Source organism: Lepisosteus platostomus, chromosome 7 (genome assembly GCF_059453375.1).
Source record: "Lepisosteus platostomus isolate fLepPlt1 chromosome 7, fLepPlt1.hap1, whole genome shotgun sequence".
Classification (NCBI taxonomy): Eukaryota; Metazoa; Chordata; class Actinopteri; order Semionotiformes; family Lepisosteidae; genus Lepisosteus; species Lepisosteus platostomus.
In genome coordinates this window covers 38,007,690-38,035,564 of record NC_142617.1, presented here as the reverse complement: position 1 = coordinate 38,035,564, position 27,875 = coordinate 38,007,690, and the positions used below count along the sequence as shown (strand labels likewise).

At 42.6% G+C, this 27,875-nt stretch overlaps 1 protein-coding gene across 3 annotated transcripts in view; it reads right to left on the bottom strand.

Moving 5' to 3' along the window:
- The window catches only part of magi3a (membrane associated guanylate kinase, WW and PDZ domain containing 3a), a 158,208-nt gene that overhangs the window by 7,809 nt on the left and 122,524 nt on the right, over positions 1 to 27,875 (bottom strand). For all 3 annotated transcript variants that reach the window (XM_088640164.1, XM_088640165.1, XM_088640163.1), the window contains exons 7-19: positions 27,707 to 27,786; positions 25,487 to 25,544; positions 23,733 to 23,839; positions 15,520 to 15,708; positions 12,948 to 13,529; positions 9,083 to 9,114; positions 8,377 to 8,530; positions 7,053 to 7,147; positions 6,306 to 6,498; positions 5,416 to 5,598; positions 2,764 to 2,949; positions 2,405 to 2,504; positions 70 to 190 (exon numbers count right to left, since the gene is read on the bottom strand). In XM_088640164.1, coding sequence (XP_088496290.1) covers positions 70 to 190; positions 2,405 to 2,504; positions 2,764 to 2,949; positions 5,416 to 5,598; positions 6,306 to 6,498; positions 7,053 to 7,147; positions 8,377 to 8,530; positions 9,083 to 9,114; positions 12,948 to 13,529; positions 15,520 to 15,708; positions 23,733 to 23,839; positions 25,487 to 25,544; positions 27,707 to 27,786 — 2,080 coding nt within the window. The remainder of the gene's footprint in view (positions 1 to 69; positions 191 to 2,404; positions 2,505 to 2,763; positions 2,950 to 5,415; positions 5,599 to 6,305; positions 6,499 to 7,052; positions 7,148 to 8,376; positions 8,531 to 9,082; positions 9,115 to 12,947; positions 13,530 to 15,519; positions 15,709 to 23,732; positions 23,840 to 25,486; positions 25,545 to 27,706; positions 27,787 to 27,875) is intronic.

The following is a 27,875-nucleotide window of genomic DNA, read 5'->3' as shown; positions in this document are numbered from 1 at the left end:
ACTGTGCTCAGCAGGGCACATCAGTTTGTCTGTAATGTGTACCTCCTGTCTGGTGCCCAGGGCTCTCACCTGTTTGGCTCCTGTAGTGCACAGCACCCCCTGTTCGCTCTGGGGGAGGCTCTTGTGGTCTGCCCAGGAAAGCCTGGCATCAGAGAGCGAATCCCTCTTATCGTCCATTTCGGGGTTATATCTAAATCATTCCAAAAACAAATGTATGAATACATGTGTGTGTGCACACATAGAACCCTGCTGTATTAGAATGGGCAGTTTTGACAAAGAAATAAGAGATGCAAAAATACCAAAAACAAAATGTCAATACTGCAACACCTGGTAGCAATGCTCAGAGTATCATGCAGGCCCTGATGCAAATTCTAATGCAGAATGCCATTATTTACACCATGGATGCACTAAGAATACTGGACAATACAGGTTGCCCATTTTAATATGGTAGTGCCTTCATATTCAGTACTTGTAGAACATAAATCAATTACTGAACCAAATGCTCAGAAATGAAGCTAGAAATAGTTCATTTGGTTGTCAGCCTATCCAAAATGCTTAATGATTCCCTTGAAAGCCTTTTCTGTGAGAAGGGTGAAATCCCTAATGTAGTCAGTCTTCATGCTGGTGAAGAAGCCTCATTAGATGCCTTTGATGAAATTAAACCTCAATAATTTTTCACATTCTCTCCTACCGGTCCTACAAAGATTGCGGGCAGTTTTCATTGCACTACTTCAAAACATGTTTTCCATTTATTACCATGGATGACCCTCAATTTGCACTTCAATACTGGAATGAAAAACACTGGAAGCAACTTTGAAAGAAAAAAACATATATCATTTAAGGGATAATCAAAGCAAGATTTTTTCTTGTCTGCAACGCATGCTGTAATGGATTAAATCATTGACACAGGTAATCTTGTTCCAAATGAAGATCAAAGTCAGTGTAAGCCTCACAAATTTCACAATCACACCACCCTCCATTAATTCCTCTAATCGTTCTGCCAGCTTTCCTCTCATTTCCCAGAAAGCACAGGCAGACGCAGCAGAACATCATAAAGCATGGCTTAATAAGCACAGGACTTCAATCCTCTCAATTGTGCAGTGCCAGTTTCAAACCTAAATTAGTTCAGCCTAAATTACTGGATGGGCGCCTCTGTCGCATGCAAGCACTGTAATATTACCGTTTTTTTACTTTCTATTGAATAGATTATGTTAGGAAAGATATTCCCCATCTCATTTTATAATTGTTCTTATCCAAATCTGACCCAAAAGTTCACAATATAAATGAGTCGAATGGTTTTCCAGTGTGGTCGGTACAGTGGCACAGAAGTGCCTCACAGTGCTGGGGCTCTGGTTCAATTCCAGACCTGGGGTGCTGTCTGCGTGGAGTTTGTATGTTCTCCCTGAGTTTGCATGGGTTTCCTCGGGGTGTTCAGGTTTTGGCCCAAAGCCCAAAGCCCAAAGCCCAAAGCCAGTACGATAATTTGACTTCTGGGAGAATTGGCCCTGGTACAGTTTGTGGGTCTGTCTGTTCTGTGATGGACTGGCGTCCCACTAGGGTGTACCCACCCTTGTACCTGTTGCTCTGAATTCCCCATGTCCCTGAATTGGCAGAAGCAGTAAGAAAATGGACGGATGGATTTCATAGTTACTTCATTACTTGAATGGGGATACATAACACGGTCATAACTCCCCCATAAACATTAACTGAGCTAACAATATGCATAAAAAAGATACAGCAAAACAGAAATCCACATGAACATGCCATGATCACTGTTACCAAACTGCATGTGTAGGAAGCCCTTGTTAACTCTGAAGTCTGTCATGGTGTCTTCCATCTCTTCATCTGATTTCACTCAGCCTGCAAACCTGCTCCTAGCTATTGACCGGAACTATGTCTTATGCATCATAATGAGTATCTTTGAGTAATGTCCTTTTCACAAACTGTTGTAAGGGGTTATGCACGTGGTTTTATTTTGTTGTGTAATTTTTATGAAGGAGTTACAATGGTCTTATGTAACCCCATTCGAGTAGAGCATTACCAGTTTCATCTAAATCTGCTGCTACTTCATACACACTGTAGTGAAAAAATTAAGTTCTGGGTTGGATCAGAAACTAGGACTTTATTAGTAGAGGATGGGAGAGCTCTGCTCAAGAGTGCAGCACTGTATGGTGACTCCAGAATTCATTATGTGCATTGTTCAGAGTATTTATATAGTGGTGTTCAGTGATACAGAATACAACGTGCACAAAGTCCACGGTATGCAGCAGTGTTCAGAATGTGAGGAGTGTAGAATGTGAAATGTTCAGTGTATGGTGGAGTGTTTAATGTGCGGTGTTGAGAGATGCAGAAGGCGTGCACAGTGTCCAGGGTACGCAGCAGTGATCCGGCTCTCGGGCCCTACCTGTCCTCTCGGTGTGCCGGCTGCACCTGTCCCATGGCTCTGTGCTGTGGGGCTGGGCTCTGCTTCGCCGAGCTGTTGCCCGATGGAGGCCCACTGTGCTCTGGAACACAGACAGGGGCTGTCTCAGCAAGGCCTTCAGGCTCAGAGTGAACGAATGAATACATCGACAAAATAATAAATGAGTAAATGGGTGTATGTTAGATTATTAGAAAACGTTGTGTTTCAGGCTGGAACAGGCAACTGAAGTGCGAACTATGGATTTATAAAAAATACATTTAAAATGCACACAAGCAAAGCGAAAGCAATGACAGGGTCAGCAGTACATCTTGGGGGTGCAGGATGGCTTCTAGTGGGCTTACCGTCTTCCGGCACGACGGTCAGAGTCACAGTGTTGCCAGCGTCCTTGATCAGCTGCACAATGTCGTTGTGGGCGAGCTCCATGATGGACTGGCCGTTGACCGCTGAGATGCGGTCTCCCACCTTCAGCCTCCCACTGCGGTCCGTGGGGCTCCCCTCGATGATGCGCCCAATCTTGTGTGGGATGACTGCACACAGAGCATGTCAGCATGATTACACACAGCGGTATTAAGAAAAGAAATCCGTTGACACAACTACGACACTCAACACAATGATCATAAACAGGATATAGTACAAAGGATAGTGTAAAGCTAGAATCTCACAAGCTGGGTCTTGAGGAGGCACCAGAAAGCTGTTCTGATATCTGCACATATCTGATGGCTCTGCTTGGGCTGTCTCTCACTCTCATAAGAACATTACAAATGAGTGGCCTCTTCCTGCTGCTTCTTGAAAGAAGCCAGGGCATCACCTTCAAAAACACAGAGGGGCAGCTTGTTCCAGACACCCACGATCCTTTGTTTGTCAAATTCCTCCTGTTCTCACTTTTAAAAGCCTATTTTTCTATTTGTGTCTTCTGGTACATATCACTGTTGATGGTGAAGAAGTCCATTGTGATTGTGAAGGTTGATTTTGTCTTTGAAGATTCAAGACTAGAAAGGTTCAGTTCTTTCAGCCTGACTGTGTAGGGCATTCCTTTAAGGCAGCTCTTCTTGTTATTGACTGCAGCAATATATTTTTGTAATCTGGTGACAATTTCCAACACAATGCCAGACAACTTGTGAGTAAAATTTAAGTAGGTAAAACCTCTGTTTCAGAAAACCATTACTGCTCAGCCTCTCTGGAATGAGCCGTTCACTCATTAGTAACCAGAACTATAGAAAAAGCAGTAAAATAATTACAAAGCTTGTTATAGCAGCTGAGATAAAAGGTTTGAGGTTACAGACAGTTCGAAGTGTGGCGATCAATGTGTCCATAGAAACACACAGAAACGTCAGCAGCAATGCTATTGAGCTGACTGACTTGAGCTGAAGTACTGTGCTAATGGGAAAGGTTATTAACGTGCTATTACACTTCCTTGTTGCTACAGCACAGCAATTATCACTAACACAACTGAAGCAGTAAAGACCTATCCCAGATGTAATCCAGACAGGGAATACTGAGCCCCATAACACTTTACGTATGGGGAACAGGCAATGTCACTTTTGTTTTCTCCTGCATACAAATTTAAAAAGGGCTGTTTTTTCATTCCTGGGATGTTCCAGACAAAAAAAACAACTCTGATTGTGTGACAGAGGTTGTTATTATTGCTAAAGAAGTCATTAACATGATGTTTTAATGTGGTCTACACAAACACAACCTGGCAGGAATGGAATTATTTCATCTTTCAATGAAATCAGCAACGCGGGGGTCTGACTCAACCGATCAAGGTGCTGTCATGGAAATATCAAGGAAGCCACAAGAGAGAGTTCTCACCCGAGTAAGGTCTTTATTTCAATATTGCAATATTGGGAGCCCTGCTGCCACTTTACAAAGTGCATCAGAGACTCAATTTGTGACAAGCAGTACAGGGTTTTTATAAGATGTTGCGCTGTAAGAGAAAGCTCAGCACCTTGTCCCTTCTAACACTTCCCCTTTCCCTAAGACAAAACAGATTACATCATAAAACGAAAGAAGCGCCACCACTAGATTTGTTTTTCAAAGCTTATCAGTTACTTTCGGCTAATCTAATGTCCCAGACAGCATATATTGTTTTGGTACATTGTCTTCTCAAGTTACCTAAACAGGGTGTACTTTGTTATATATTTTCCTAAAGCTCTCTACATTTTAAGAATCAATTTACTTATTAGATTTCCATTTCAATTCCTTCCTTTTTATTCTTAAAATGTTTAAAAGTTGTCACCAAAGCCCAAAGCTTTGTAAGCTGAGTTCCACAGTCATGGGTTTGAGCCTGTCACTAGCTGACTGCAACTGAGATTCCCCAAGAAGCAGTGCGCAATTGTCCGAGCTCTGCCAAAGGAAAGCTGTGATCATTCAGACAGGGCTCTCTCAGTTCTCAGTAACACAGAGACCCCTGCTGCCTCCCAGGCCCTTAGTGCTGTTGGAGAGGGCTGTGTCTCTATTTTGCTAAGCCTCCTGATTGGGGCTGTGGTGTCTGTGGCACAAAGACGGGTGGGTCAGAGGAGTCCGTCCACACTTCCTCCACAAATAGGGTTTGCAGCTGCCAACGGAGACATGAAAAACGCGTGCTTTTTGCAAAACCGGGATAACATTACGAAACTAACTAGTGATTCTAAATCGGAAACAGTATTTGAGCTCTCACCTATTTTCCCTTGCCTTAAATGTGCTATCAATTCGAGAAGCATGATACAAAATTTGCTTTGCTTTTCCTAACTCAAAATAAATCCTTTGTTTCCAAAACAACTGTAATTGGGGGAGACAATAAATATTTGCTTTCTCAGGTCTTTCACAATGAGTTTCCATTCAGAAAAGCGGCAGATAAACTTGTTCTACAAGAGAAAAGCTCATTAAAATAAGCCTTTAGATAGGTCGGTTTGATATGAAGTTGTTAAAGTTTCGATAACTTCGGCGACCTGTTTCCGTTCAGCGCGTCGTGCCCTGAGGGATTTAAACGGGCTGTGAGGCGGCACTCTCACCTCCCGGCGGCGGTTTGTTCTTGGAGGTGAGGATGACAAACCCGAAGCCCTCGTTGTCTCTGCGCTGCAGGGTGATGTCGTACGAGTCGTGGTCTGGCTGGCTGGGCTCGTCGATGCGGGGTAACTTGGGTGAGCCGTTAGCCAGTGCACCCGGGGGCTGCAGAGCCTCCTCGTCACTCACTTCTGCACCAGAGGACAAGAGCAGAGGTGAGGAAATGGGACACGCTGCTGAGAACCTCCACGCCAAGACCACTGTCCTTTAGAAAGGCAATAATGATGAATAAGAGGTTCAAACAAGAAATCCTCAAATGAAAAATGAAATATCATCACAAGCTAATTACCTTGGATGAACAGCAGGAGCCAATTAACCATGAACCTCATTAATAGCTCCTGCCAAGTTGAAATAACTTGATTTTTAGCTTATTTGGATTCTGAGACCTTGTGCAAGTCCCCAGTTCAATGTTTCAGATCTGTCTGGTGCCCATCTTTAACTTCCCCTGCTAAGTCACAGACATTTGCCAGGAAGGCCTGAGGAACAGAGGCGTCTATCCAGAATGGGGGTATAAAGTTCTCCTATCAGCACATGCTGCTCCTCACTTACAGTTCTAATATAATCTGGGCTCCTCCACGTTGTGCTTAAAACCTTCCTTTGAAATTGCAACTCTCCAAAAAAACGTTAAAAAATGTTAAAAGAGAGATCCATCACAACTTTATTTTCTAAAGGTATAAAAATCTAGGGACTCACGGTTAAATATTTTGTAAGTGTCATCCATGCACTGCCTAATAGAGGATAACTGCTTTATTGGGTTGCAGAAATCCAGAAGCACTACACTCTGGATAAAAAGATCCCCCAAAAATGCATTTTTAAATGCAATTATAATCATCATCACCTTTGTAGACCACCTTTCTGCGCACAGTGAGCACGACTTGTCCATTTCGAGCCGCGTTGGTCATCAGCTCCAGGACCTGTTTGTGAGATCTCCCTTTGACTGGCACCCCGTCGATGCACAGGAGCTCATCTCCGGCACGCAGCCGCCCATCCTTCTCCGCCGCTCCCAGGGGCACAATGGCACCGATGTACACCTGGCAGGAAGCAGTCGCACAGTCAGCACGCTGACGTGGGCACCACACAGCACCGGGGCTATAGTTTGTTCTGCAGTAGAGTCGAGTCCATGTGAATTCCTAATGAAGGGTCTAGAGAAAATAGTGGGGACGTGGCAGAAGCAACAACTTGGGGAGAATATGAATTCTAGTCATTAATAATATTATTGGTAACAATATTATCATCTCAGTTAAAAAAAACAGATTCAAATGAGAAGTGATTTGTACGATGTAGATGTTTTTCAGAAAATGTAGCCATGGAAAAAGAAAAAAATAATCTTTGCACCACTTTCCTTTTGAAATAGCTCCTGAAATATACAGTATGCATTAGTTGGAGCAGTTGCATTACATATGGACTTTGGTCAATTATTTGGAAATTCAGCACATTATAATGGTAAGCAGATAAAGCCAAGGCCATGAATATCTCCATGGTCTTACTGCAGATCACTGTTTGAGCAGTGATGTAAATTACAAGGAAGTTGCCATGTCAGTGGTTTGAGAGGGATGCAGTCCCTTGAGGGCATGACAGGACTCACTGGCTGGTCTGGACCCTCTCCACCCAAAACTCGAAATCCGAAGCCAGATTCCTGGTTCCTTTTGATGCACACATCCAGGTCCTTCGTGTTAGGGGCTGGAGGAGAACAGAAGACAGAGGTCAGGGGTTAGGGGTCAGAGATCAGAGGGAAGGGAAGCAGGAACTCCCCTCATAATGCTGGGGGAGTCATGGGATCTGCAGCTTCCATGAATTTAGAATGAGCCCAGAATGCATTCGGAAAGTTCTGTTAAGGTTTGAACAGGAGAGCAGCTTCTCTCATTGAAACTCAGAAGTGAATTCATTAATCTCTTTCTTACTCTGGACAAAAAATAAAATGACATTTTCAGCAGATATGGCTGGGGTGAGTTTAATAAACAGAGCACTAAATATGATTCTCTGTTTAATGTCCTATTAGCTGTCTGAGTTTTGTAATCTCATGAGAAGTTGCTTGCTTGGTCTATCCAGACAGGATGGTTGACTTGTCCTATAAACTCTTTTACATCGTCAATCGAACAAATACTGTACATTATACATATCAGGTAATGCCACCACATCTCAACTCAATGTTCTGCATAATCCTTCATAATATCAACCCAAAATAGAATTTTAACTGGACAAAACAGTGTCCTAACCCCATCCAGCAAAGGTAAACTTCAACCCTGGAGCACCCTGGCAGAATGTTCCTAATTAGGTGGACCCTCGTCTTCATCTAAATCCAACCTTGGACTGCGAAGGAGAGGGTTCTGACGTACTGCATCACGACACATTAGGGCTCTCAACAAACACAAACTCTTCCTTCCAATAAAAATAATTTGTAACTTGAAACACAGTTTGGCATTTATTGGAAGTGGGTTTGAGGTCATTCGTCTTCTTGGAAATAGGAAATTCAGCTCTGTCAGCTTCTTCACAGAAAGAATTTAAATGATGGATTTAAAGACTGTTCTAATTATGCTGATCTGTGATTACATTCCTTTCAAATGGCCAGAAACAAACCTCTAAGAAACCCCATGCCTTTCAGGATCTGTGGCTTTGCATTCCTTTTCTCTTACCATTTATAATTTATTGTGTGGTGTAATGAAGTTAATCAATCAACTTTAGGCAGCCAATAATTTGCCTTTTTAACAAATTGGCAGGATTTTGGTGTTGGTACCAGATTGTTTACATATATAAAACAAATCTACACTACAGAGGTGGAGGGGCTTTTCAATAAAAATGCTCATCTCTTAGTGCTGAGGTCCCCAACTCTGGTCCTGCAGGAACATTTTGTCTGCTCGTTTTCCTTCTAGCTAAGCTCTACATGTGTGCAGCCCTGGAGCTGTACTTACGCTTGCTCTCCAGGATGGCCTTGGACTTCATGTAGAGCTCCGACGGGTCCAGTTTGGGAGAGTTGGAACGCACCACGTTGGGAGGGAAGGGCAGGGGTTGGGGCGGCTGCTCTTGAGCCTGCAGGGTGTCGCTGCTGGCCGCCATCTCCGGTTTCTAGAGCAGGACACGTGTCAGAAACAAAAACTACGATTCCAACAACTGCTTCTACAATGCAGACTGTCACCTCTTTTACTTCTACTTGACACAGTACCGATTCAGAACTGATTCACCTTAGATACAACCATTTAATGGGTGGTCATGGGATGCATGAAAATGTGGCACTACAACTTAGTGTTCTAATAATGTCATCTTAGACATAACTAAATAAAGCGTATTTCAGATTTTTTTAATCATGAATACAAATGTCCAAAAAATGGATCAATATTAAATGTAAGTAAAGAGGTAGCAGAGAGAGAACATAAATGGAAATAACATAATTGGATCTAATTTACCATCCTCAGTTCTGGCAAACCAGTAGATTTTTAATGTACTGGGCATTTTAATGCAGTGCATTTTAGTGGCTTATAACGGTTCCTTTGGGGAGCAGTGCACCTGACTTAGACTTAATATTTCTGCTAACTTTAGAGATCATGCTTTAAAAACTCCTCAAATGTGTTCAATTCTAGAAAAATGAGGAAAACATTTTTTAAAATAAGTTGAACTTACAGGTTTAAGAGACTTCACTGGAGATGTCTGACCTGTAGGTGGAAAAGGAGAAACAAAAGGCAGAAAAAGAGATGAGCGAGGGATTCACTGAGCGGGGGGGGCTGGCTGAGGTAGCAAATTAAAACTTCAGGTTCCTTGTTCAGGTGAAAGAAAAACTTACACGGATTACTACTGATGTGCCAAAGACCAATGCACAACACTCCTTATCTTAGCCTTTATTCTACAAAAACTGCCTAATCATCTGTAGCAGAGAGGGAGAAGTGAGGGGGACCCTAACCATTTCGAAAGCTAGGGCATTCAACATTTAATCATTAATCTCCCCAGTCTACTTTGAAGAGTGATGTCATTAACATTTCACACACTAGGGGGCACTAGATCCACAAATCGAAACAAGGAAAAAAACAAATTGATCAGGCTAGAGAATTGCAGCAGTGATCGCATAGTTTGATGTCAGGAGGAGCCAGAAATCAGCACAACATCTGCTTCCCCGTCTGTCTCAATGTGTGTGTGTAAGAGAGAGCACATGTGTTTTCAGGGAAGATTTCATACTGCATAAATTCTTCAGTACCTTCCCATCTGAGGTTTCATACCTCAATTTGTTCTTAATCTTTCCAACACAAAATGCAGAGTAAATGATGAAAGATCTAGATATTTAACCAATGCATAGTTTTACAAGAAAAAAACCCAAATAAAATAATAATGTTAAAAACCAAAGAAACCCCTCAAAAAACAAAGAAAACTGAAGTAGCCAGCACAGAAAGAGCATGCTTGAAAAATGAAAACAACTCAACTGCTCTGAAACTCTGCAAACTCCTTCTGTATCATTAAAAGTGTTGATGTACAACAAAGGCTTTTTAAACTGCTCATTATCTAACTTTTTTCAGTATTCAGTTAAGTGTTCACCTATTCGGGAGAGAGACAATTCAATTTCCAATACAAACCAAGAATTATACAGATGTGTTTTACACACAGATGTGTGAAAGCCAAGGAATTTACATAGAACAACAAAATTAATAGTAATAATTCCTTACACTTATATAGTGCTTTTCTGGACACTCCACTTAAAGCACTTTACAGGTAATGGGGATCCCCTCCACTACCACCAATGTGCAGCATCCACCTGGATGATACGACACAGAACGCTCACCACACAGCTCTCAGTGGGGAGGAAAACAGAGTGATGAAGCCAATTCATAGATATGGATTATGAGGAGGCCATGATTGGTAAAGGCCAGGGTGAAATTTGGCCAGGACACCGGGGTAACACTATGCTTTTTGAGAAGCGCACTGGGATTTTTAATGACCAAAGAGAGTCGGGACCTTGGTTTTACGTATAATCATCTGAAGGATGGCACTTTTTTACAGCTCAGTGTCCCCCTCACTATACTGGGGCATTAGAACCCACACAAACCATAGAATTAGCACCCCTTACTGGTCCCACTAACACCAGAAACCTTTAGGTTTTCCTAGGAGGTCTCTCATCCAGGTACTGGCCAGGCTCATACCTGCTTAACTTGTGGGTTGCCCAAAAAAGGGAATAAAAGGGAAACCAAAAAGGGGAGGAAGAGATAAGGAAAAACACTGTATACCAAGAGACCCTACAAAAATGACTATTTTTGACATCCTGTCGGTTGCATACTTTTCATTGAGGATATGATCTCCATTCTGCCCATGCTCTGGAACTTCTTTTCAAATCTAACTTCAAGATTCCCATGTCATTCTAATGCATGAATAAACAAAATGATTTTTTTCCTGTTCTTCAGAAATAATATAACTGAAAATCTACCATGTAAAAAGACTATAAACACATTAACTGCTCTGTTAACCATCCCGAAATAAATATCCAGCCCCTGTTATCTGCTTGATAATTGTATGCAGCTACTCCCTGGAGCCTTGCTATCAGGAGACAGGGAGAACGGATAAAAAAGACAGTTTAAGGTGCCACATACAGTAGCTGGCAAAGCGAAAAGATTAGATAGAAAGGGGCAAAAGAGAATAGAGACAAAAGGATGAGAAAGAAAGAATCAACATCCTTTTGGACAGGACTATGTGCAAAGTTGAGAAATTCACAAATCCGAGTCTGGAGTGTCAGTTTGCATTAGTGTAGCTCCTGTTATAAATGCAATGGAATATGATGTGTAGGTAAACGATTTAAAACCATGATGCGGTGCAACACAGGTTCACAAAAAAGGAAGTTAGTAGGTAACAAAACTGCAATGCTGCACACAGGTCTGTTTACTGTATCCTATCAGTCGCCTCCAGGGTTTTTATCTGAAAAGGTTAAACTAAAACCAATAGAGGCAAATTGGAAAATAATGTATTTAACAGCTCAGCGAACCCATTTTCACTCCACTGGTAAAGTGTGCAAAATTGCTTAAAGACTGTCCTCTCACAAGTAGTAACAAACGAGCTGTCTCTCGCGGTTTTATACAATTGTTTTTTTTTCTGTCCTTATATGTGGTGGAGTTAGAAAAGGGAGTGTAATGCATCTGCTGTCAAAAAAAGTGACCCCCCGTTGTGATCGGGGATCCTTTTCCTATCTGCTGGCCAACAATCAGACAGATGAAGAGACGAGCTTGGAGCATGACATTACCTTATCTTGTCTTTCTACCTTTATAGCAGCTTGAGGGGAGAGATACTGTTATATCTGGACTTCGACAATTCTCTGACAAAGCCCGTTACAGTCTACGACAAATGAATTATATGGGATAAGGACACTGGTTGATCCAGCTGTCATTCAAAAATAAAATCGAGCCCAGCTCTCTAAAATTGCCAAGAAGTGAGCAACTGAAAATAAATACCTTCTGTGATGCTCAGAAACAAGGTTTGGGCTTGCTTTTGGATAATTATCTTGGAGATGTTACATAAAAATGTTTGTAGAACAAGAGTGTCATTTTTATATTAGAGTCAGGTTTTGTAATTATTAAAGGCAAATTACAAAGAAGTCCACAATGATTTGAATCCAAAACGAACATGACTTCTGCCTGACAGCTAACATCCTTCAACAGTATTATTCTATAGAGAAACAACTTGTTGGTGCTCGGCTGTTACCGCTTATTTCACTAATGGTACTGTATCTGTGGGCTCCCAAGCGACCCAGTCAGTAAAGACTCCGAGCACAGGTTAAGCTCTATGATCCGGGTTCTGCCAACTTAAGCCTCGGTCGTGTCAGTAACTGACTGTGAACTGGATTCCCAAAGCGGTGACACGCAATTGGCAGAGCTCTGCAGAGGCAGAGTTGGGATTTGTCAGCCTTCCATCAAACAACAACACTGCAACCTCCCAGGCGCCTTCAGGGATGTCAGTGAGATGCTCTGCTCCTCGCACTCATCTGTCAGGCGCTGTGAAGCTGGCAGCGAGGTGAATAATGAATGTTTGAATGGCCAGGTGGGTCAGAAGAGCTTGTCTGCCCATCCCCGTTCTTCCTTTGCACAACTGGAGACATTACTGTGAGCCACCCAGACTCAAACAGACAACTAGAAATTTCCGAGCGGAAGCGTCTAAAATGAAAAACAGAAACGAAAAAGGGTGTTTGCGCCACATACTGGTCACAGAGTAGAGCACACAAGCTTTTGCGGGCATGAGATGAGAATGGGGCACGAGATGGGGATTGCTGTGATTGCTATGGTCTAAAGATGGGTGACACTGACAAAGAGCAAATGATTTGAAAAAGGACAAAACCATTAGGCTTCTACTACTTAACTACATCTTCAATTAGGTTGGAAAACTACTCATTTTTTCAACTTGGGATTCTTGAAGCTCTGCCTGCCATTTTTCCTAATTGGATTGTCTGCGGGCCTGTAGACTCGTTACCGACACTGTCTAGCTGATGAGCCTCAAGGCCCTGCCCCCCTCCCTCACTCACCGCCCCTCAGGACCAGCACGGCCACCTCGCTGCCCACCGGCAGCTCCTTCAGGATGTCCACCACCTGCGCGTGGCTCAGCGTCTGCACGTTCTGCCGGTTGATCTCCTTGATGACGTCGCCCTTCAGGAGCCCCCGGCACCACTGGGCATCCAGGATCATCTTCACCTTCTGGCCCAGCGGGCAGTCGGCGATGGCGAAGCCGAACCCGGCGGGGCCCTTGACCAGCGGCACGGTTACGAGCTCGGGCTGCAGGAGGGTGGCGTCCTGAAGGTCAGGGAAGCGGCCGTTGGGCACGGTGGGCACCACCTGCCGGCCGCCGGGGTCCGCGGCGACGAAGTGCAGCTCCTGCGAGCCGTGGGCGGCCTCGCCCTTCACGTGCAGAGGGTGACCGTTGATGAGGGGCACCGCCGTCACAATGTCGCTATCGCTGGGCTCGCTGCTGGTGTCCTCGGGCAGAGGGTAGCCCCGGCACAGCACCATGTCCACGTACTGGTTCACTGGGATGGACTGGAACATCTGCACCACATCTGCATGAGTCTTCCCCAGTACACAGGTGCTGTTTATGTCCACAATGACGTCCCCTGCGAGGGAGGAGAGTGTTGTTAACCTCATACCAGCAGGTAGGCAGATATTAAGAATCAGACTGAACTGCAGTTATAATAATGGCCAGATCTGTGACTCAATGCGCCCTGGAGATAATGTAGCAGCTTGAGCTACAGCAGGTTTCACGAAAGAAGCAGTCTCTTTACAAACAAACAGCGGGCACTTGATAGTGGAGTAAATTTACTGTGGCAGAGTAAGGAACAAGACTTGTTCTGCCATGATAGGACAAAAGATGCCGGCCTCACGCTTGTAATTCAGTGCATAAGCACACATTATGGTATTTACAATGACAAAGGGGGGGGAAAATAAATCAATGGAAAATGAATCCAGCTCGCTTCATGTTCACAGCCCATCTAAACTGTCCAGCTGTTCGACAAAAAAGGTCAGTTTTCTTTGTACCATTTGCACACAATTTGATAAACTCTCTCCATCTCTCTCCATTTGATAAACAGGTACTGTATACAATCCACTCGGGATTTGCTCTTTTTACGAAGAGACAAATTCCCTGCTCCACCTGTTTTTCCCCGTTTTTTTTCCCTCTTTGTATGCGTCTTCCTTTGGCAGCTTCGTAGGTATGAACTTACTAGCGCCCCCACCAGGAAAACTATACCGTACTGTGAGACTAAAATATTCAGCTGGAAACAGAGCACTCGGCATTCTCAGGTTCACACAGCACTTCAAACCAGTTCACACACATTGCACACAGCCTGCTTCATCAATATACTTTGTACAAGGGCCTACTGCTTGCAAAACCTGAAGTGGATCATGCTGCTTGCAGTGAGAACTTTATTTCCATCCCTCTGTTCTGATTGCCCCTTGAGGTCCCTGTGTGCTCTCATGCCTTATTTTGATTCTTTAGTATTTCTCAACTCCTCTTCCCCACAAAATGCCAATCCATCTCATGCTGTTTTCCTTCCAATTGGAGTAGCAGCACATCCTTTCATTAGCACAGCTTCAGGCAGGATCAATACCACGCGAGGGGAATACAACACAGAGCTGCTCTTTGAAAGCACTACACCTCAGAATGAAACCTGGGTAAGATCTTGGGTGCAGAAAAAAAATCAAAAAGGAACACAAAACGTGATGCCCCTGTCTTTCTCAAGAATGTGATTTCACAATTATTTCATAGAGTGAACTGACAGTCTGAGTTCAAGCAGATCCTAAAGGCAGAAAGTTGCAAAGTTTCTATCAGGAAAATCTGTTGAATAGCAATTACTAATCCATGCAATATGCAATTAATTTGGTGTTAATGCAGGTTTGGACAGCCAAAGTGTCCTTGATTGTTTCCAGCCAATTGTTAGATCGATGCATTGTCTTGACATGTCCTTCTATTTTGTCTCCAAGGAAAAACTGGTGAATGTGTTATCAGAGCACAGAGCTTCTCAGTCTTGCCCTGCTGGGCAATTCCCATAGTACATTAAGTACTGTCACGTGCCTGGATGTACGGGCAGGGGAACATGAAGGCGATAATGATTACAAGGGGAACTTGCGTGATTTCAAGTCTCAAATCCCCTGTAGACATGAACCCTGTGACATCACTCCCAGTTCTTAACACAAAGTCAAAATTAGATTGGTATTTTAAAAGCACAGTATTTTCCTAACACACCTTCCATCTACGGCACCTAGGGTTACAGAAAAACAATTCTTTGCTGGTCTGTTCCAGTCAAAAAATCAAAAACATTTCTAAGATCCTAAAAACAAAACCCGCAAACTCTCATTTAACTAAGAGCCACGTAACAGGCATCTCTTTTTTAACTTAGAGGACATTTACATAAACTTCGAGGACTGCTACATAAACAGACGTACGTATAAAACCTGCCTGTCTGTTTAGTCACTGCATCTTACACAAGAGCCGGGGGGCTGACATTAGCTGCTGTCAAGCCATCAGCTTCCCTGCAGCGGGAATAGCGCAGACCCCCGCGCAGCTCAGCGCAACAGCGTGGAGCGCTCCGTGGGCTCTGCACTCACCGGGGGCCATCTTGTTGTCCTGTGCAGCGGGCCCGTCTCGCAGCACGTTCTTCACCTGCAGGAACTCGTCCGGCCGGTCGCCCCCGATGATGGTGAAGCCGAACCCCTGGCCGCTCTTCCTCAGCGCCGTGCGGATCATGGTGCCCTGCAGCTGCAGCGGATCCCGGGTGAAGCCCCGGGCTCGCTCTTCTGAGAGTTTGAAAGGAGAAGCTGTGAGGAAGACGATAGGAGTACAGCGCCCCAGCGTCAAACCCAAAGCACAACCACAAGCAAGGTCTCCGCACGGTAGCTCCCTTGCGCACCCTGCAGCTCCTAAGAGTCGAGGTGAGATTTCTCCTGTAATATGATATTGAGATCTTCATGACATTGGGGAGTGGCTATTTGAATAGAACAGGCCTCTAAGTACAGGGTTAGTCAAAATGCTATCGACGAGTACAGTTAAAATCACCGGACCTCACCCCCTTAGATTTTCACCTATGGGGTTTTGTGAAAGATAGTGTGTTTGTGCCTCCCCTACCCGTCACTCTGCAAGAGTTGCGAGGATGTATCACTGCAGCTGTCGACCAGATTGACAGCAATATGCTGGTGAAAGTGTGGCAGGAATTTGATTAGCGCATTGATGTGTACAGGGTCACACGTGGGGCCCATATCGAAGGAATGTCAGCTAACTGTTAGAAACTTTGATATTTATGCTTTCCTTTGAAACCTTTTTAGTCACAGTAACCCGTGTAATTTGTAATAAACTGTCAATGTTGTCAACAGCATTTTGACTAACCCTGTATTTATACTTTTTGTTTTCCCCATTTTAGAAATCCAATCAATGAGGTTTCACAAACATCGTTCAGGACAGCAGTCCCAGAAGAGTATATTCATTTCTTCCCAAAGGTTATGGGTACATTCAGTGGAAAATGCTTTATGAACATAACTGACAATTCATTCAAGTTACAAAGTCCGACACAGAAGACCCAATTCTGATCTCAAATTTGAATGCCATCTGAACATTTATGGGGTGTTAAAATTGGTGGGCACTCACTTCTACACAGAAAACAACCTGCTCCCGAGAACTCAAGAGAAGGGGGGAGCCATAACCATCTAACATTTTTTTTTCTTTATATAGTTCCTTCATTATCGTCATAGACCTATAAATCTACATATTGTGAGGCAGATGGCCAGCCACAAAAAAATTCCTCAAGCTCTAGCAAGTCCCACTGGGCAAATGTTTACGTCTTCTCAGTGAGTTGTGCCTGAGAACACGGCTGCATCTTCCTCTGGTAACTGAGACTGCTTCCAGGTGAATGGATTCCCCAGTTTCTTTATATCCCACGATACTTCAACTTTTCCAAACAGCCAAGCTGGGATGGAAACAAGTTTGATCACAGACCGCATACCATCTGTAGCCTGTCCTTTTGTCTCAGCTGAAACGTTTGACACCATGTTTTATTTATCTCAGTAACTATTCTGAGAAGCTTTTGGTTCTAAAACTGACAGGCTCCATTAAAATCAAGTTTCATTACAAAGGCAATAGGTTCTGGTGCTCTGGTCCTGCACCTAGCAACAGCTCTAAAAGAAAGATGCCACTCAGTCCATCTTCTTCATTAAGATTTATCCATCTAAAAGAAAAGGTGAGATTTCTAAGCCAATGGTAAACACATAATGAATAGATCTATTCATGCTTTCAGCAGTGAGTTTTCTTTTTTTTTAAATGAACTTGTCAATCATTTGCTATTTATACATCTGTTAGCAGGAGAGACAAAGTATCTATGACTATGACTAAGGTTTTACAGTTGCAGTGCTCTCACCACACGGGGAGATCAAACACCTTGCTCTTCTGACTCTCTGCAAGCTCCACACTGCCTTACAGGACAGTTACCATCAATTCTCTCACTGACATTGCAAGCTAGCAGGACACTAACTGGTCTCAAGAGTTACTGTTGTGGTAGAAGCCAGGAAGCAAGACAGACTCAAGGCCTACCAGCCCAAGAGATGCTCAGCCACTTGGAGAATCGTGGTCAATGTTGGACTTGGTGCCACTCTTGAACTGGCAGTGTCTGGACAGCAGGCTTCCGCTTGCACTCTCAGAAAGTGCCTTGCTTGTCAATTGAACGCTTTTAAAAGTAATGTGTATGTGACAACTCAGTGTGGTAACATTCCTCTGTGGTTCAGTGCATCCAGACTCACACCGCTGGAAAAGCTTATTAAGGCAACATTGCTCCTCTTGATCATTAATTCTCCATGTCAGAGGGCTATGTTGGGGTGTGCACCTCAGTGTCAAAACATACACAAACGTGCATCTATGAAAGCAGTTTTAAATCTGTGGAGAAGTGCTACTTCTCCACACTTAATTTTTTCCTCCTGATCATAGACATGAAGACAAGAAGACCCAAGACAGAAAACAGTTAACAACACAGTTACACAAAAAGTGGGAAAAATTAGTATTATCATTTTAAATTCAAAGTAACGGCTCAACCGTCCAGCTGGAGAGACTGACAAGCTGTTAAAATTTTTCCCCTTCAGTGAAAGCGGCAAGGTATCTGTGCAACACAATATGTGAGCAGATTCCTCAAACACAGCATACAGCACAACATAGCGATATACTGATTTAAGAAAGGTCCTGCATTATATTAGAAGAAGGTACATAGTTTCACTTCAAAGTAAACCTGTTCACCTCTGTGCTCCATGTGTACGGAGTCAAACAGGATGCGAATAAGCAAGGACTCAAGGACAGCTGGCAGTTTCTGTATAGTGAGTGATTGGTCTTCCCTGTGGTAAGTAGAGCTGTCCTTAAGATTTCACTATGCAGTCTACAGTACAGCTGGCTGCTTCTTCAGCTGAATGACTGGGGACTCCATCCATCCTTTGTACTGTACAGGAATATAATATCTACGATGCACTATTATCAACATTGACATGTCTTAATTTAAATTGGCATGCTTTTATAGAAATTGATACAGTGTAATCAAAAAGCTCTACAGCAGAACAGCATTATTGAGATGTCACCAGTTGCAAAGGACTAGGGAGCTGAAGAAACGAATGTGATACACATTCCCTGTGTCTATGAGTGTCCGTTCCTTTCCTAAACTATCACACACACGTGATACATCACTCCTCTCTGACCTCGTTTTGGCGCACTGGGGAGGCGGGGGCAACTTCTTATTCCCATACATATTTCTAGTGCATTTTATGGCTGATGAAAGGAAAGAGGGCTAAAAAGAATAGATCTGCATAACTAAACTGCTTTTCTTCAATTTATCAGTACAGGGAAGCCGTTCCGAGTGAGCACACACTTGGCATTCCAGAAATAATAAACCAGCAAAGAGGCGCAGCAACATTCATACCAACATGATTAACACATCATTCCCAAACCAATAGGCAGCTTTTTAAAACTGAGATTAGAATATAAATGTCAAAAGGATTGTTGCCTTGTAATTACTAAGCTAGTACAGTGCCGCTACTGCTTTGCAAGGTCAGATTGAAGAACCTTGTCAAAACACTATTTAAAAGCTCGACACATGGGACTCCCTGCTGTCTAACCATCCATTAGCAATTTAATTTATATTTATGAATCTTGATGAAGAGGGATGACTCTTTGAGTGCCGGCTTCTGAAGAGCTCAGATATTTTCTCAATGACCAAAAAAAGTGAAAGACTAAGACTGTCTCAGGACCAGGACATTTCCACAAGAAAGACAAGGACGTTCCCCAGTGTGCGCCCAATGCTCAGGGCTCATTTCAAGTGGCTTTTCTGGATCTTCCAGCTGTTTTCCACGGCAATACAAAGCGTGGTCACTAGACCTCAGTCAACTCTTTCCTAATCCCCTTTAATAGTTGCCAAATATTTGAATTAATTCAGCTGTTCAGAGGAAATGATGACTTTAGCCAGCTGTGTTATTATAAAACGGACACCTGCATGTCTGTGTGTTTCGATTATTTGCTCTTCGTTTTTATCATATTGAAATGTGGGGCTGCTTTGTTGCTTTTCTCCCCCAGGTTTGTAGCTGGCAGTCTTTGCCGAAAATGTACACTTGCTTGGCTGAATGCATTTGATTATGGGTTCAAGCTTGGGTCATGGTACTAGCTGACTGTGACCTGGATTTCACAAGTGGTGATGATCTATTGGCTGAAACTCAAGTTCAACATTCAAGAGATAGGGGGTGTTGGTCAGCCAGGGCCTCAGTAACACAGCAGACACATGCAGCCATGTGCTTCTGGCAGTGAGGGACATACCTCTCCTCCTAGCAGTACCAAACTTCTGATAGACAAGAGTTTCAAAAGCAGGCGGGTCAGAGGAGTCTGACTGCACTTCCTAATTCTCTCTGAGTGAAGTCATGAGGTTTGTAACTATGAGCTAAAATGTGAAAAATAAACAACGAGCTATTCCAAACTGGGATGGGTATTACAAAAATAACTGGCGATAATAAATTTACAAAACAATTGTGTCCTCTATGACCATTGTCTTCCCTTCACACTTTGTGTCTCACAGTTCAACAGCAGATTACTGCAACAGATGGAGCAGATGGATGAGTGATGCCACTCACTCTTCAAAGGCTGAAAACTCAAAGGCATTCAAGCAAACCCCAGGGGTCCCTGTTATGCAGCGAGCTGAGAATGCCCTAGCTAAATACAAAACTCAGTCAGCCACAGCGAGACAACAGTGCACCACTGCTGGAGAAATCCCTATCCAATCCCTTAATGATACTGCCCCAATTTGAACAAGTTATTATTTAACCATAGGGACGAATGTGTGCTCCAGAAGGAGTCTTTGCTGGTAGAGCTACGTAGGAGCCATGTTAATATTTTATGGTCATGGTTTTCCAGAATTCTTTCAGGAGTCATTTAATTTCCTATTGGTTTTTATTTCTCCAATTTCACTTGCCTCTCAAAGCTTGTAAATAATGTTCTTGGCCTTCCGAGGTGCCCACTGAAAAATAAACTAAGATCTGTCACAAGAAGGAGTACGTCTCATATTTTACTAACGCTCTTGTTATTTTATTTTTCTCAAGTCCTGAAGTGGACAGATCATTCTGCACTGAAGAGTCTGCAATATGGGTGCTACTTTGATGCGTTTTGTCACTCTCTGGGGAAGACCAGGATTCAATTTTTTATCAGAAACTTAGATCTACTTATCTAAAACATGTCAAAAAGGGGCTACATACTTCCTTGGAAAATGTTCATTCTATATCACTGAGCCAAGAAATGTTGAGCCCAATCTTGCCAAGTTCACCTGCTTGGAGAAGCATTTGAAGATGGGAACTTCTGCAGTGAATGGTACTTCTAAATGGACATTAAAAAATGCATATTAGCCACAGTGCCCCCAAAAGGTGTGGAGGACCTCTGACATCAATACATTCAGTAAAGAAACCAACCCCGTAAAAGATGTATTTTCCCACCACTGTACTTTTAAAGTGCAAGTATTGTGCAGGACCGCCACCGCAAATGCATAGCTTGAACAAAGGCTCTGAGTCAATACTATGTCTCCCTATTCTATTGCATATTTGGAGCAGCTGCCACCACAAAACCCATGACATTATTGAAAACCACTCCAAATGCCGCAGGATTTATAAAATAATGCTGCATCCCCATGGTGCAACAACATAAATTTGCACTGCAAACAGATATTCTCTCCTAGAAAAGCTCACAAAAACTGTGCTAAAGCCATTTAAGGCACAACTATAAATCTGCTTAAATAGTTTACAATTTAATCTTACAAATCCATAATATTATAATTATAATTGTTGTATATTTTATTCATGGTCCTCTTTGACACTGTAGAAATCAAAGACAACATACAGTGTCCGTTTTATTCATATAGTCGCTGTTAGTGCTTGTGTATTTAATTTCAAAAGCAATTAAAATTTCATGGGATCTTCAGTACAGTAAGTACATCTTGTCAAGGCAGTGTGACATAAAGATACAAGTAATAGGTTTATTCCATGCTGAAAAAAAGAAGGAAGAGAACACAACGTTTCGGCCGTGGAGCCTTCTTCAGGTGTGTCACACCTGAAGAAGGCTCCACGGCCGAAACGTTGTGTTCTCTTTCTTCTTTTTTTCAGCATGGACTAAACCTATTACTTGTTCCTTTGCAGCCTACGCATGCTGACGCAGCTACCCACCGTGACATAAAGATGGAAACTTGTGTGTAGTGCTGGCCACTAGGAATCAGAGGACAAACGAAGAGGGGAAGAAAAACCAGTCTGAGGAGGGCTCACATCCTCCAGTCTTTCATTAACTCAAGATGCAAGGCAAGGTGTGAGAATGGCTGCCAACAAGCACAGAGAGGTGTGAAGCTACAGATTCAGAAACTAGGAGGAAGTGTATTTAATCCTCAGAGAAGCAATTCATTTACTGCAAGCATTTAGCTAATTGACACAGAATGTGTGAGCAACAAGGTTATGTATTTATATCTCTGTTAGTGTATGTGCATGTCTCTAGGGCATTTTTAAGACTGAAGTGATGATTAACAAGAAGGAACCATTAACATGTTTAAAGCGAGTGCAATATTAAATTTGATACAACTATCTGCAAATCAATTGAATGCACTATCAACAAACATTTCAAAGTCGCCAACACAAGAACCCACAACTCCGTTAACAGAATGTAATTAGGACAGAGGGTTTTACGATAGATAATACATATTGTTTGTAATATGTCAATCAGTGCTGCACATAATATGCTCTAAATGAGGTCTTACAAGTGCATTCTACATTTCTATCATAACACCCCTTAATTTAAATTCTGTACTTTTAATTATATGTCTTAAATTCCATTTATATTCCTTTTGCTTTTTCATTGCTGCTCCACATTGTCTAGAAGATGTAACTGATGTGTCAGCATCAATACTTATGGAATTTTAAGGGTAGCTTCTTCATGCTTGGCGTTTCTCATCTTATGTTAATAGTTTATTTTTTTGCATGTATCATGTAATTTACCAGGTGTTTACCCAGTCTTGATTTTTTCTTGAATCCTCACATTTTGTCATCATCTATAAACCTGCCTCGTTTATAAAGCATGCTGGAATCAAATCATTTAATATAGATTAAGAAGAGCAGTAGTGCTAGTACAGATCCCTGTGGCACTCCTCCAGTGACATCACACCAATCTGAGCATCTGTATTTAGTTTTCTATCTACTGTAATATCTAGCTCTCAATTCAATACTAGGCAAATCCTTTATGATATCAAAATTCCTTATAAAATCTAAATTTTACATGCAATCTAAAAATATCAGCAAAGAATGCAAACATATGTTCACATTCATTGCTGTTGTTGACTGTCAAACAAATCTAGCAAGATAGCTAAGCAAGCCCTACCTTTTCTAAATCAATTGTGACTAGACCTTGAAAATGAGATGATCCTCTAGTTGAGTCCTAATTATTGTTTCCATAATATTTCATGTTAAAGAAGACCTATTGGATTTGTCCTCTTTTATGAATGGCTACAGGGATCTGTTAATGTCAAATAACAAATACAAATAACATTTTGTTCCTTAAATACAAATGGTGTAATACCATCAGGCCCTGGGTATTTATCTAAAGCCGGAGCCTATGCCTGCAAGTCATGGGCACAAGGAAGGGTACATCTTGGACAAGACGCCAGTCTGTTGTAGTGCAGACAGACACAATCACAGACATTCAGATACTCTCACCTAGGGCCAGTTATCCCAGAAGCCAATTAATTTGCCAGTACCATATATCCTTGGGACTGTGGGAGGAAACTGGAGCACAAACACGGAGAGAACATACAAACTCCACACAGATAGCACCCCAGGCCTTAGGTTAGGAATTGAACCTAACTTATTAGGTCTGGGATTGAACCTGGTGCCCCAGAACTGCAAGGCAACAATGCTACACCCTGTGCCAACGTACCTCCCGTTTTCCATTCCACTTCTCCAAAACGTTTTCGATATGAATATGGAAATACACATTACATATTGACATCCACCTGATGACATTGTAAACTGAAAGCTCAGCTTTCTTTATCAACAACCAAAGCTGCGAGACATTAAATTGCACTTATCATGAACCAAAGGACTTTAAGGTCAGAACTGCCATGTGTTTCAAATTCCTACCCGGTTATGTTGCAAAGGCAATCCTGCCACCCTGTAGTGTAATTAATGCTGATGTTTTGGCTCAAACCTCAAAGAGTCCATCTGTCAGGAGGTGCAGTCAGAGATCAAAAGGTGCACAACAGGCCCCTAGGGAAAGAGAGGAGGTACTGTACCTGCTGAGGGTGCTGCCCCCTGCTGGGGAACAGCGGGAGCCTCCTGGCTGAGCTTCTTCTTGGCCTCCAGAACCGGGTTCTCGAACTGGGTCTTCTGGTTAATGTGGCTGCAGTGCAACAGGGAATACAAGCCACTGAACATCGACCAGACACAGTGTATTGTAGAAGATTAGGACAGACCAGCGTTTCTCAAATGGCGAGAACTCCTACACCTTACATTACAGCCACCTTACTCTCTCTCACTCACAGTTGAAGAAGAATCAACTGCCAAAACGTGGCGTTTTTTCCTCTCTCTTTTTCAGCTTGGAGTGGACCCTTACTTGTTCCTATGAAGCCAACGCACACTGAGGCAGCACCCCATTCCAACCTCTAAACGAACTATTGTTTCTCTCCGCTTTGTGGGGTAAGAAAAGTGTTGTGTTACAGGATTGGCACGTAAACACAAGACAGAAGAATGTTTAGGTGGGAATCATGTGTGAGGTGAAAGTTAGTTTTTTTCGGTTTGAGGATATCATTCCTTCCAGGGTGACATAACTGTATTGTACATTCATCACAAAGGCTTGTTCATAATATCAATAAATAATACATATCTTTGAATAAATGATATATTATCAATAAGTTAAAAAATTAATAATACACTTGGGCTGGTGACGTGTGGGACATAGATTGGTGTGCCACAAAAGTTTGATATATGATAAGTGTGCGTTGGAATGGAAAAGGCTGAGAAACGCTGGTGTTCACATTTTGAAAAATGACAATGCCCGTAGAAATATCTGCATAGATGTTGTTTCTGTAATCATTTTTTTCCAACACAAAGTGCAAATTGTATTAGATGCTATGTCTGCTATGAACCAAGTCAAGCGCTTTGACCCTGCATTCTTTTTACCTCTAAGCCACAAGATGTAATTTACTGTAAACAGAAAGAGCTTGATTATTTTACACTCCAGTTTCTAAGCAGGGTTTCTTGTTATATGTGTGTTATTGTATGGATCCAGCCTATATCACCACCAAAGGAAAATGTAAGACATAACTAGGAATGAATGCAAAGAGCCCAAAGTGATAAATAACAGTATTGGCTGGAACTGCAACCACAGTAAGGGCATAATGGGAGAGACAACCTTCATTCAAAAGAAAGCATCCCTTCTTGCGACAATGCTGGGGCTTCCTAACACAACCTGTGGCATTCAATTTCTTCTTCATTCCACTTCTCTGCCTACTGGTAACTGTTACTAATCAAGGATTTAGTTTCCTTTTTCTTTTTCTTTTAAAGAAAACTCTCTCTCCCTTTCTCTCTTCCGCCTTAACAAAGATGAGACTGAAAGTGAATCCCCACACCTGGTTCTCCCCCTACTCCCACTGCCACGAGTCCTGTGTCTCTGAGGAGGGCTTGGGGATTCGTGTTAGTGCATGTGAGCAGCGAGCTGTGCATGTTCTCCAACAACGGAGCGGACCGACAGACACAATCAAACCCACTGCGTATAACACCGCTAATAAAATAAATGCAGCCCACCCCCAACACCCACACCAGTCCACCTCCTACAGACAGATCACAAACAGCTGTAACTTATAGTCACAATCTCTAAAGGAGAAACTGCAATTACTTTATCACAAGTCCAGCTGCTGAGCACGTTAAAACTATAATTTATCCACATGCTTTTAGCTCTGATTGCAAGATTTCAAAGATCCGCCACTAGTGTAATTTATGCTGAGCAGCCTGATGCTCCCGGACACAGGTTATGGGCAAGCAAACTCACTCAACGTAATAGGTGCCATATTGCGGGTCTTCTATCTTTTCCCAGCCATACGGGAGCTCTGCAAAGAGGAAACACAATAATACAATAAGACCATGTTGAAGTACTTGCCCAATTCTCAGCTGTGAGCCTGTAGCTTTCAGTGATGAACCCTCAGTGTGAATACAGCCCTTCACGCAAGAGGAAACATTAAAACAGCCTTTCAGAGAAGCAGTGCTGCAGATCTTATTCAGCCCACTGGTTGTCTCTTGTAGTACATTCTAAAAAGAAAGCTGTTTATTCATGTTTGTGCTGAATGCGCCCTGTCAGCCCTTTGTTTGTATAAGGACCCAGAAGTGTGAAAATGCAATGAAGTGCACAGGCTGTGAGCTGTGAGAAAGATAACGGCAAAGCAGCCAAGAGTAGGATTGTCCCAGCACAGCAGTGGTTCCCAGTCCTGGTCCTGGTGACCCACACACCTGCAGGTTCCCATTACATCCCACCTTGATGAAATCAAATAAGGGTTCAATTAAGAAGTAGCTTCAATTTAATATTTGCATTTTACTCCTAGTCACAACTTTGGGATTTTGTTTCACTCACAAAATACAATGGTTAAAGCTCCAATATGTTTAAGCGGGAAGCAAACAGTTCAAATTGATCTTATTATTATTATCTCAATGAAGGGTTTGGTGGTGTAATAGAGGGCTTGGCTGGAACAAAAACCAATAGGTGTGTAGGCCATCAGAACTAGGATTGAGAACCAGTGTATTAAAGGATGCTTTTCTGATCTTATCCTGCTCCAGACCTTTATGACACTTAAACAAGGTATAAACAAGTGTCTGAATTATACAGTAGGTGGATATTGTAGCAATAACATCCGATGTATGGTTTCTCATCACGTGTCTGAGTCCTGTCCTTAACCCTCAACTCTACTCTATACCAGTATAACTTTTTACATGTGATCAACATCAGAATTCAGAGCAAGTATCTAAAATACTAATGCGTGTTAATCTTGGGAGTTACTGAATGATGCACTTTTTTACATAAAGAATGGTGGGTGTCTGGAACAAGCTACACAGCCATGTTCCCTAGGGGAAACAGCTACTCTGTGTGATATCCTTGTAAAAAAATAACCACCTAGCAACCAAGTGGAACAGAAGGGCAGAATGGCCTCCCTCTTTTGGCAATCGTATGTTCTTCTGCTGCTCCATCTGATTCCTACTGTATATGGATCTGTGACCATCATTTTCAAAATACATCTGGCTAGTAAAAATATCTGAACACCCAATTAACTCGTAACAGGTGAGAAGGGAGGAATTGTCAGGGGAAAAAACAAACACCCACACGCTGCTTTGCAATTTTCCTTTTATTACTCAAGTGTCTAACATTTTGAAAGTACTGAAAAGAAAAATTAGCAACAGTAGGCATAAATTGAATTTTATGTGCATACGAATGTTTCATTTCATAATGTGCCCATAAAGACAAAAATATGACTCAATAGAGGCTCACTAACAGAAACCCAGATCTACAGCTCCTGCCCTCCAACTAAGTAAACATTTCTCTCATTTGCTCATTTCTGCTGTTCATACATATTCTGTTTGTACATATTTAAATTCAACACACCGGTAAAAAAAAAGGAAAAACAAAATCATGCTGAACACTTGGCTTTTAATAATATAATTCATTTTGTAGTTTCTATGCCTTCCAATACTGAGTAGCATGTGAAGGAAGAATTTAAATTTAATTTAAAACTATACACTAGACCTTTAAAAATGAGGGACAGCTGGATGTAATGGCCACGTTTAGGACATTTACATTTATTTGCCTGGTTAACATTTTTATTCACAAGGACTTATTTTTACTGCAACAATTCAGCTACAACTTGCTCAAAGGTACTCTAGTTGTATCTCACCTGGGATTTGAACCCTTAGCCTTCCAGTTATGAGTCCAGAACCCTTACCACTGCACCACTCTACCGCCCTTTAGGATGGCATCATGGTGACACTGTAAAACCTGCAACCAACTCAGATTGATGATGCCTCCAGCAACTCAATACATTTTACATTGCAACTTCATCACCAGAATGATGCTGCAAGCTACTGATTTATTTTAAAAAAAACCTGACTCTGCTCACAAAAGCCTGCTGAGACACTGCATCCTAGTGGACACTGAAGTGGACCACGGAGCAGCGAGGGGTCGCTGCGTGCATGCTGAGCTCGTGCCCTTGGACCAGCTCACACTCACCTCCATCCTCGCACTTCTCTGGTGGTTTGGCTTTCTTGGCCAGCCGAGGATCCAGCCACGTGGTGGTTTTGGTGTTGTGACTGTGGAGAGAAGGCAAGAACTGCCAAACCATTCTTGAGCCCTGCAGGTGCCAGTGCATTTACAATTGAGAGCAGGAGGCACTTTACAC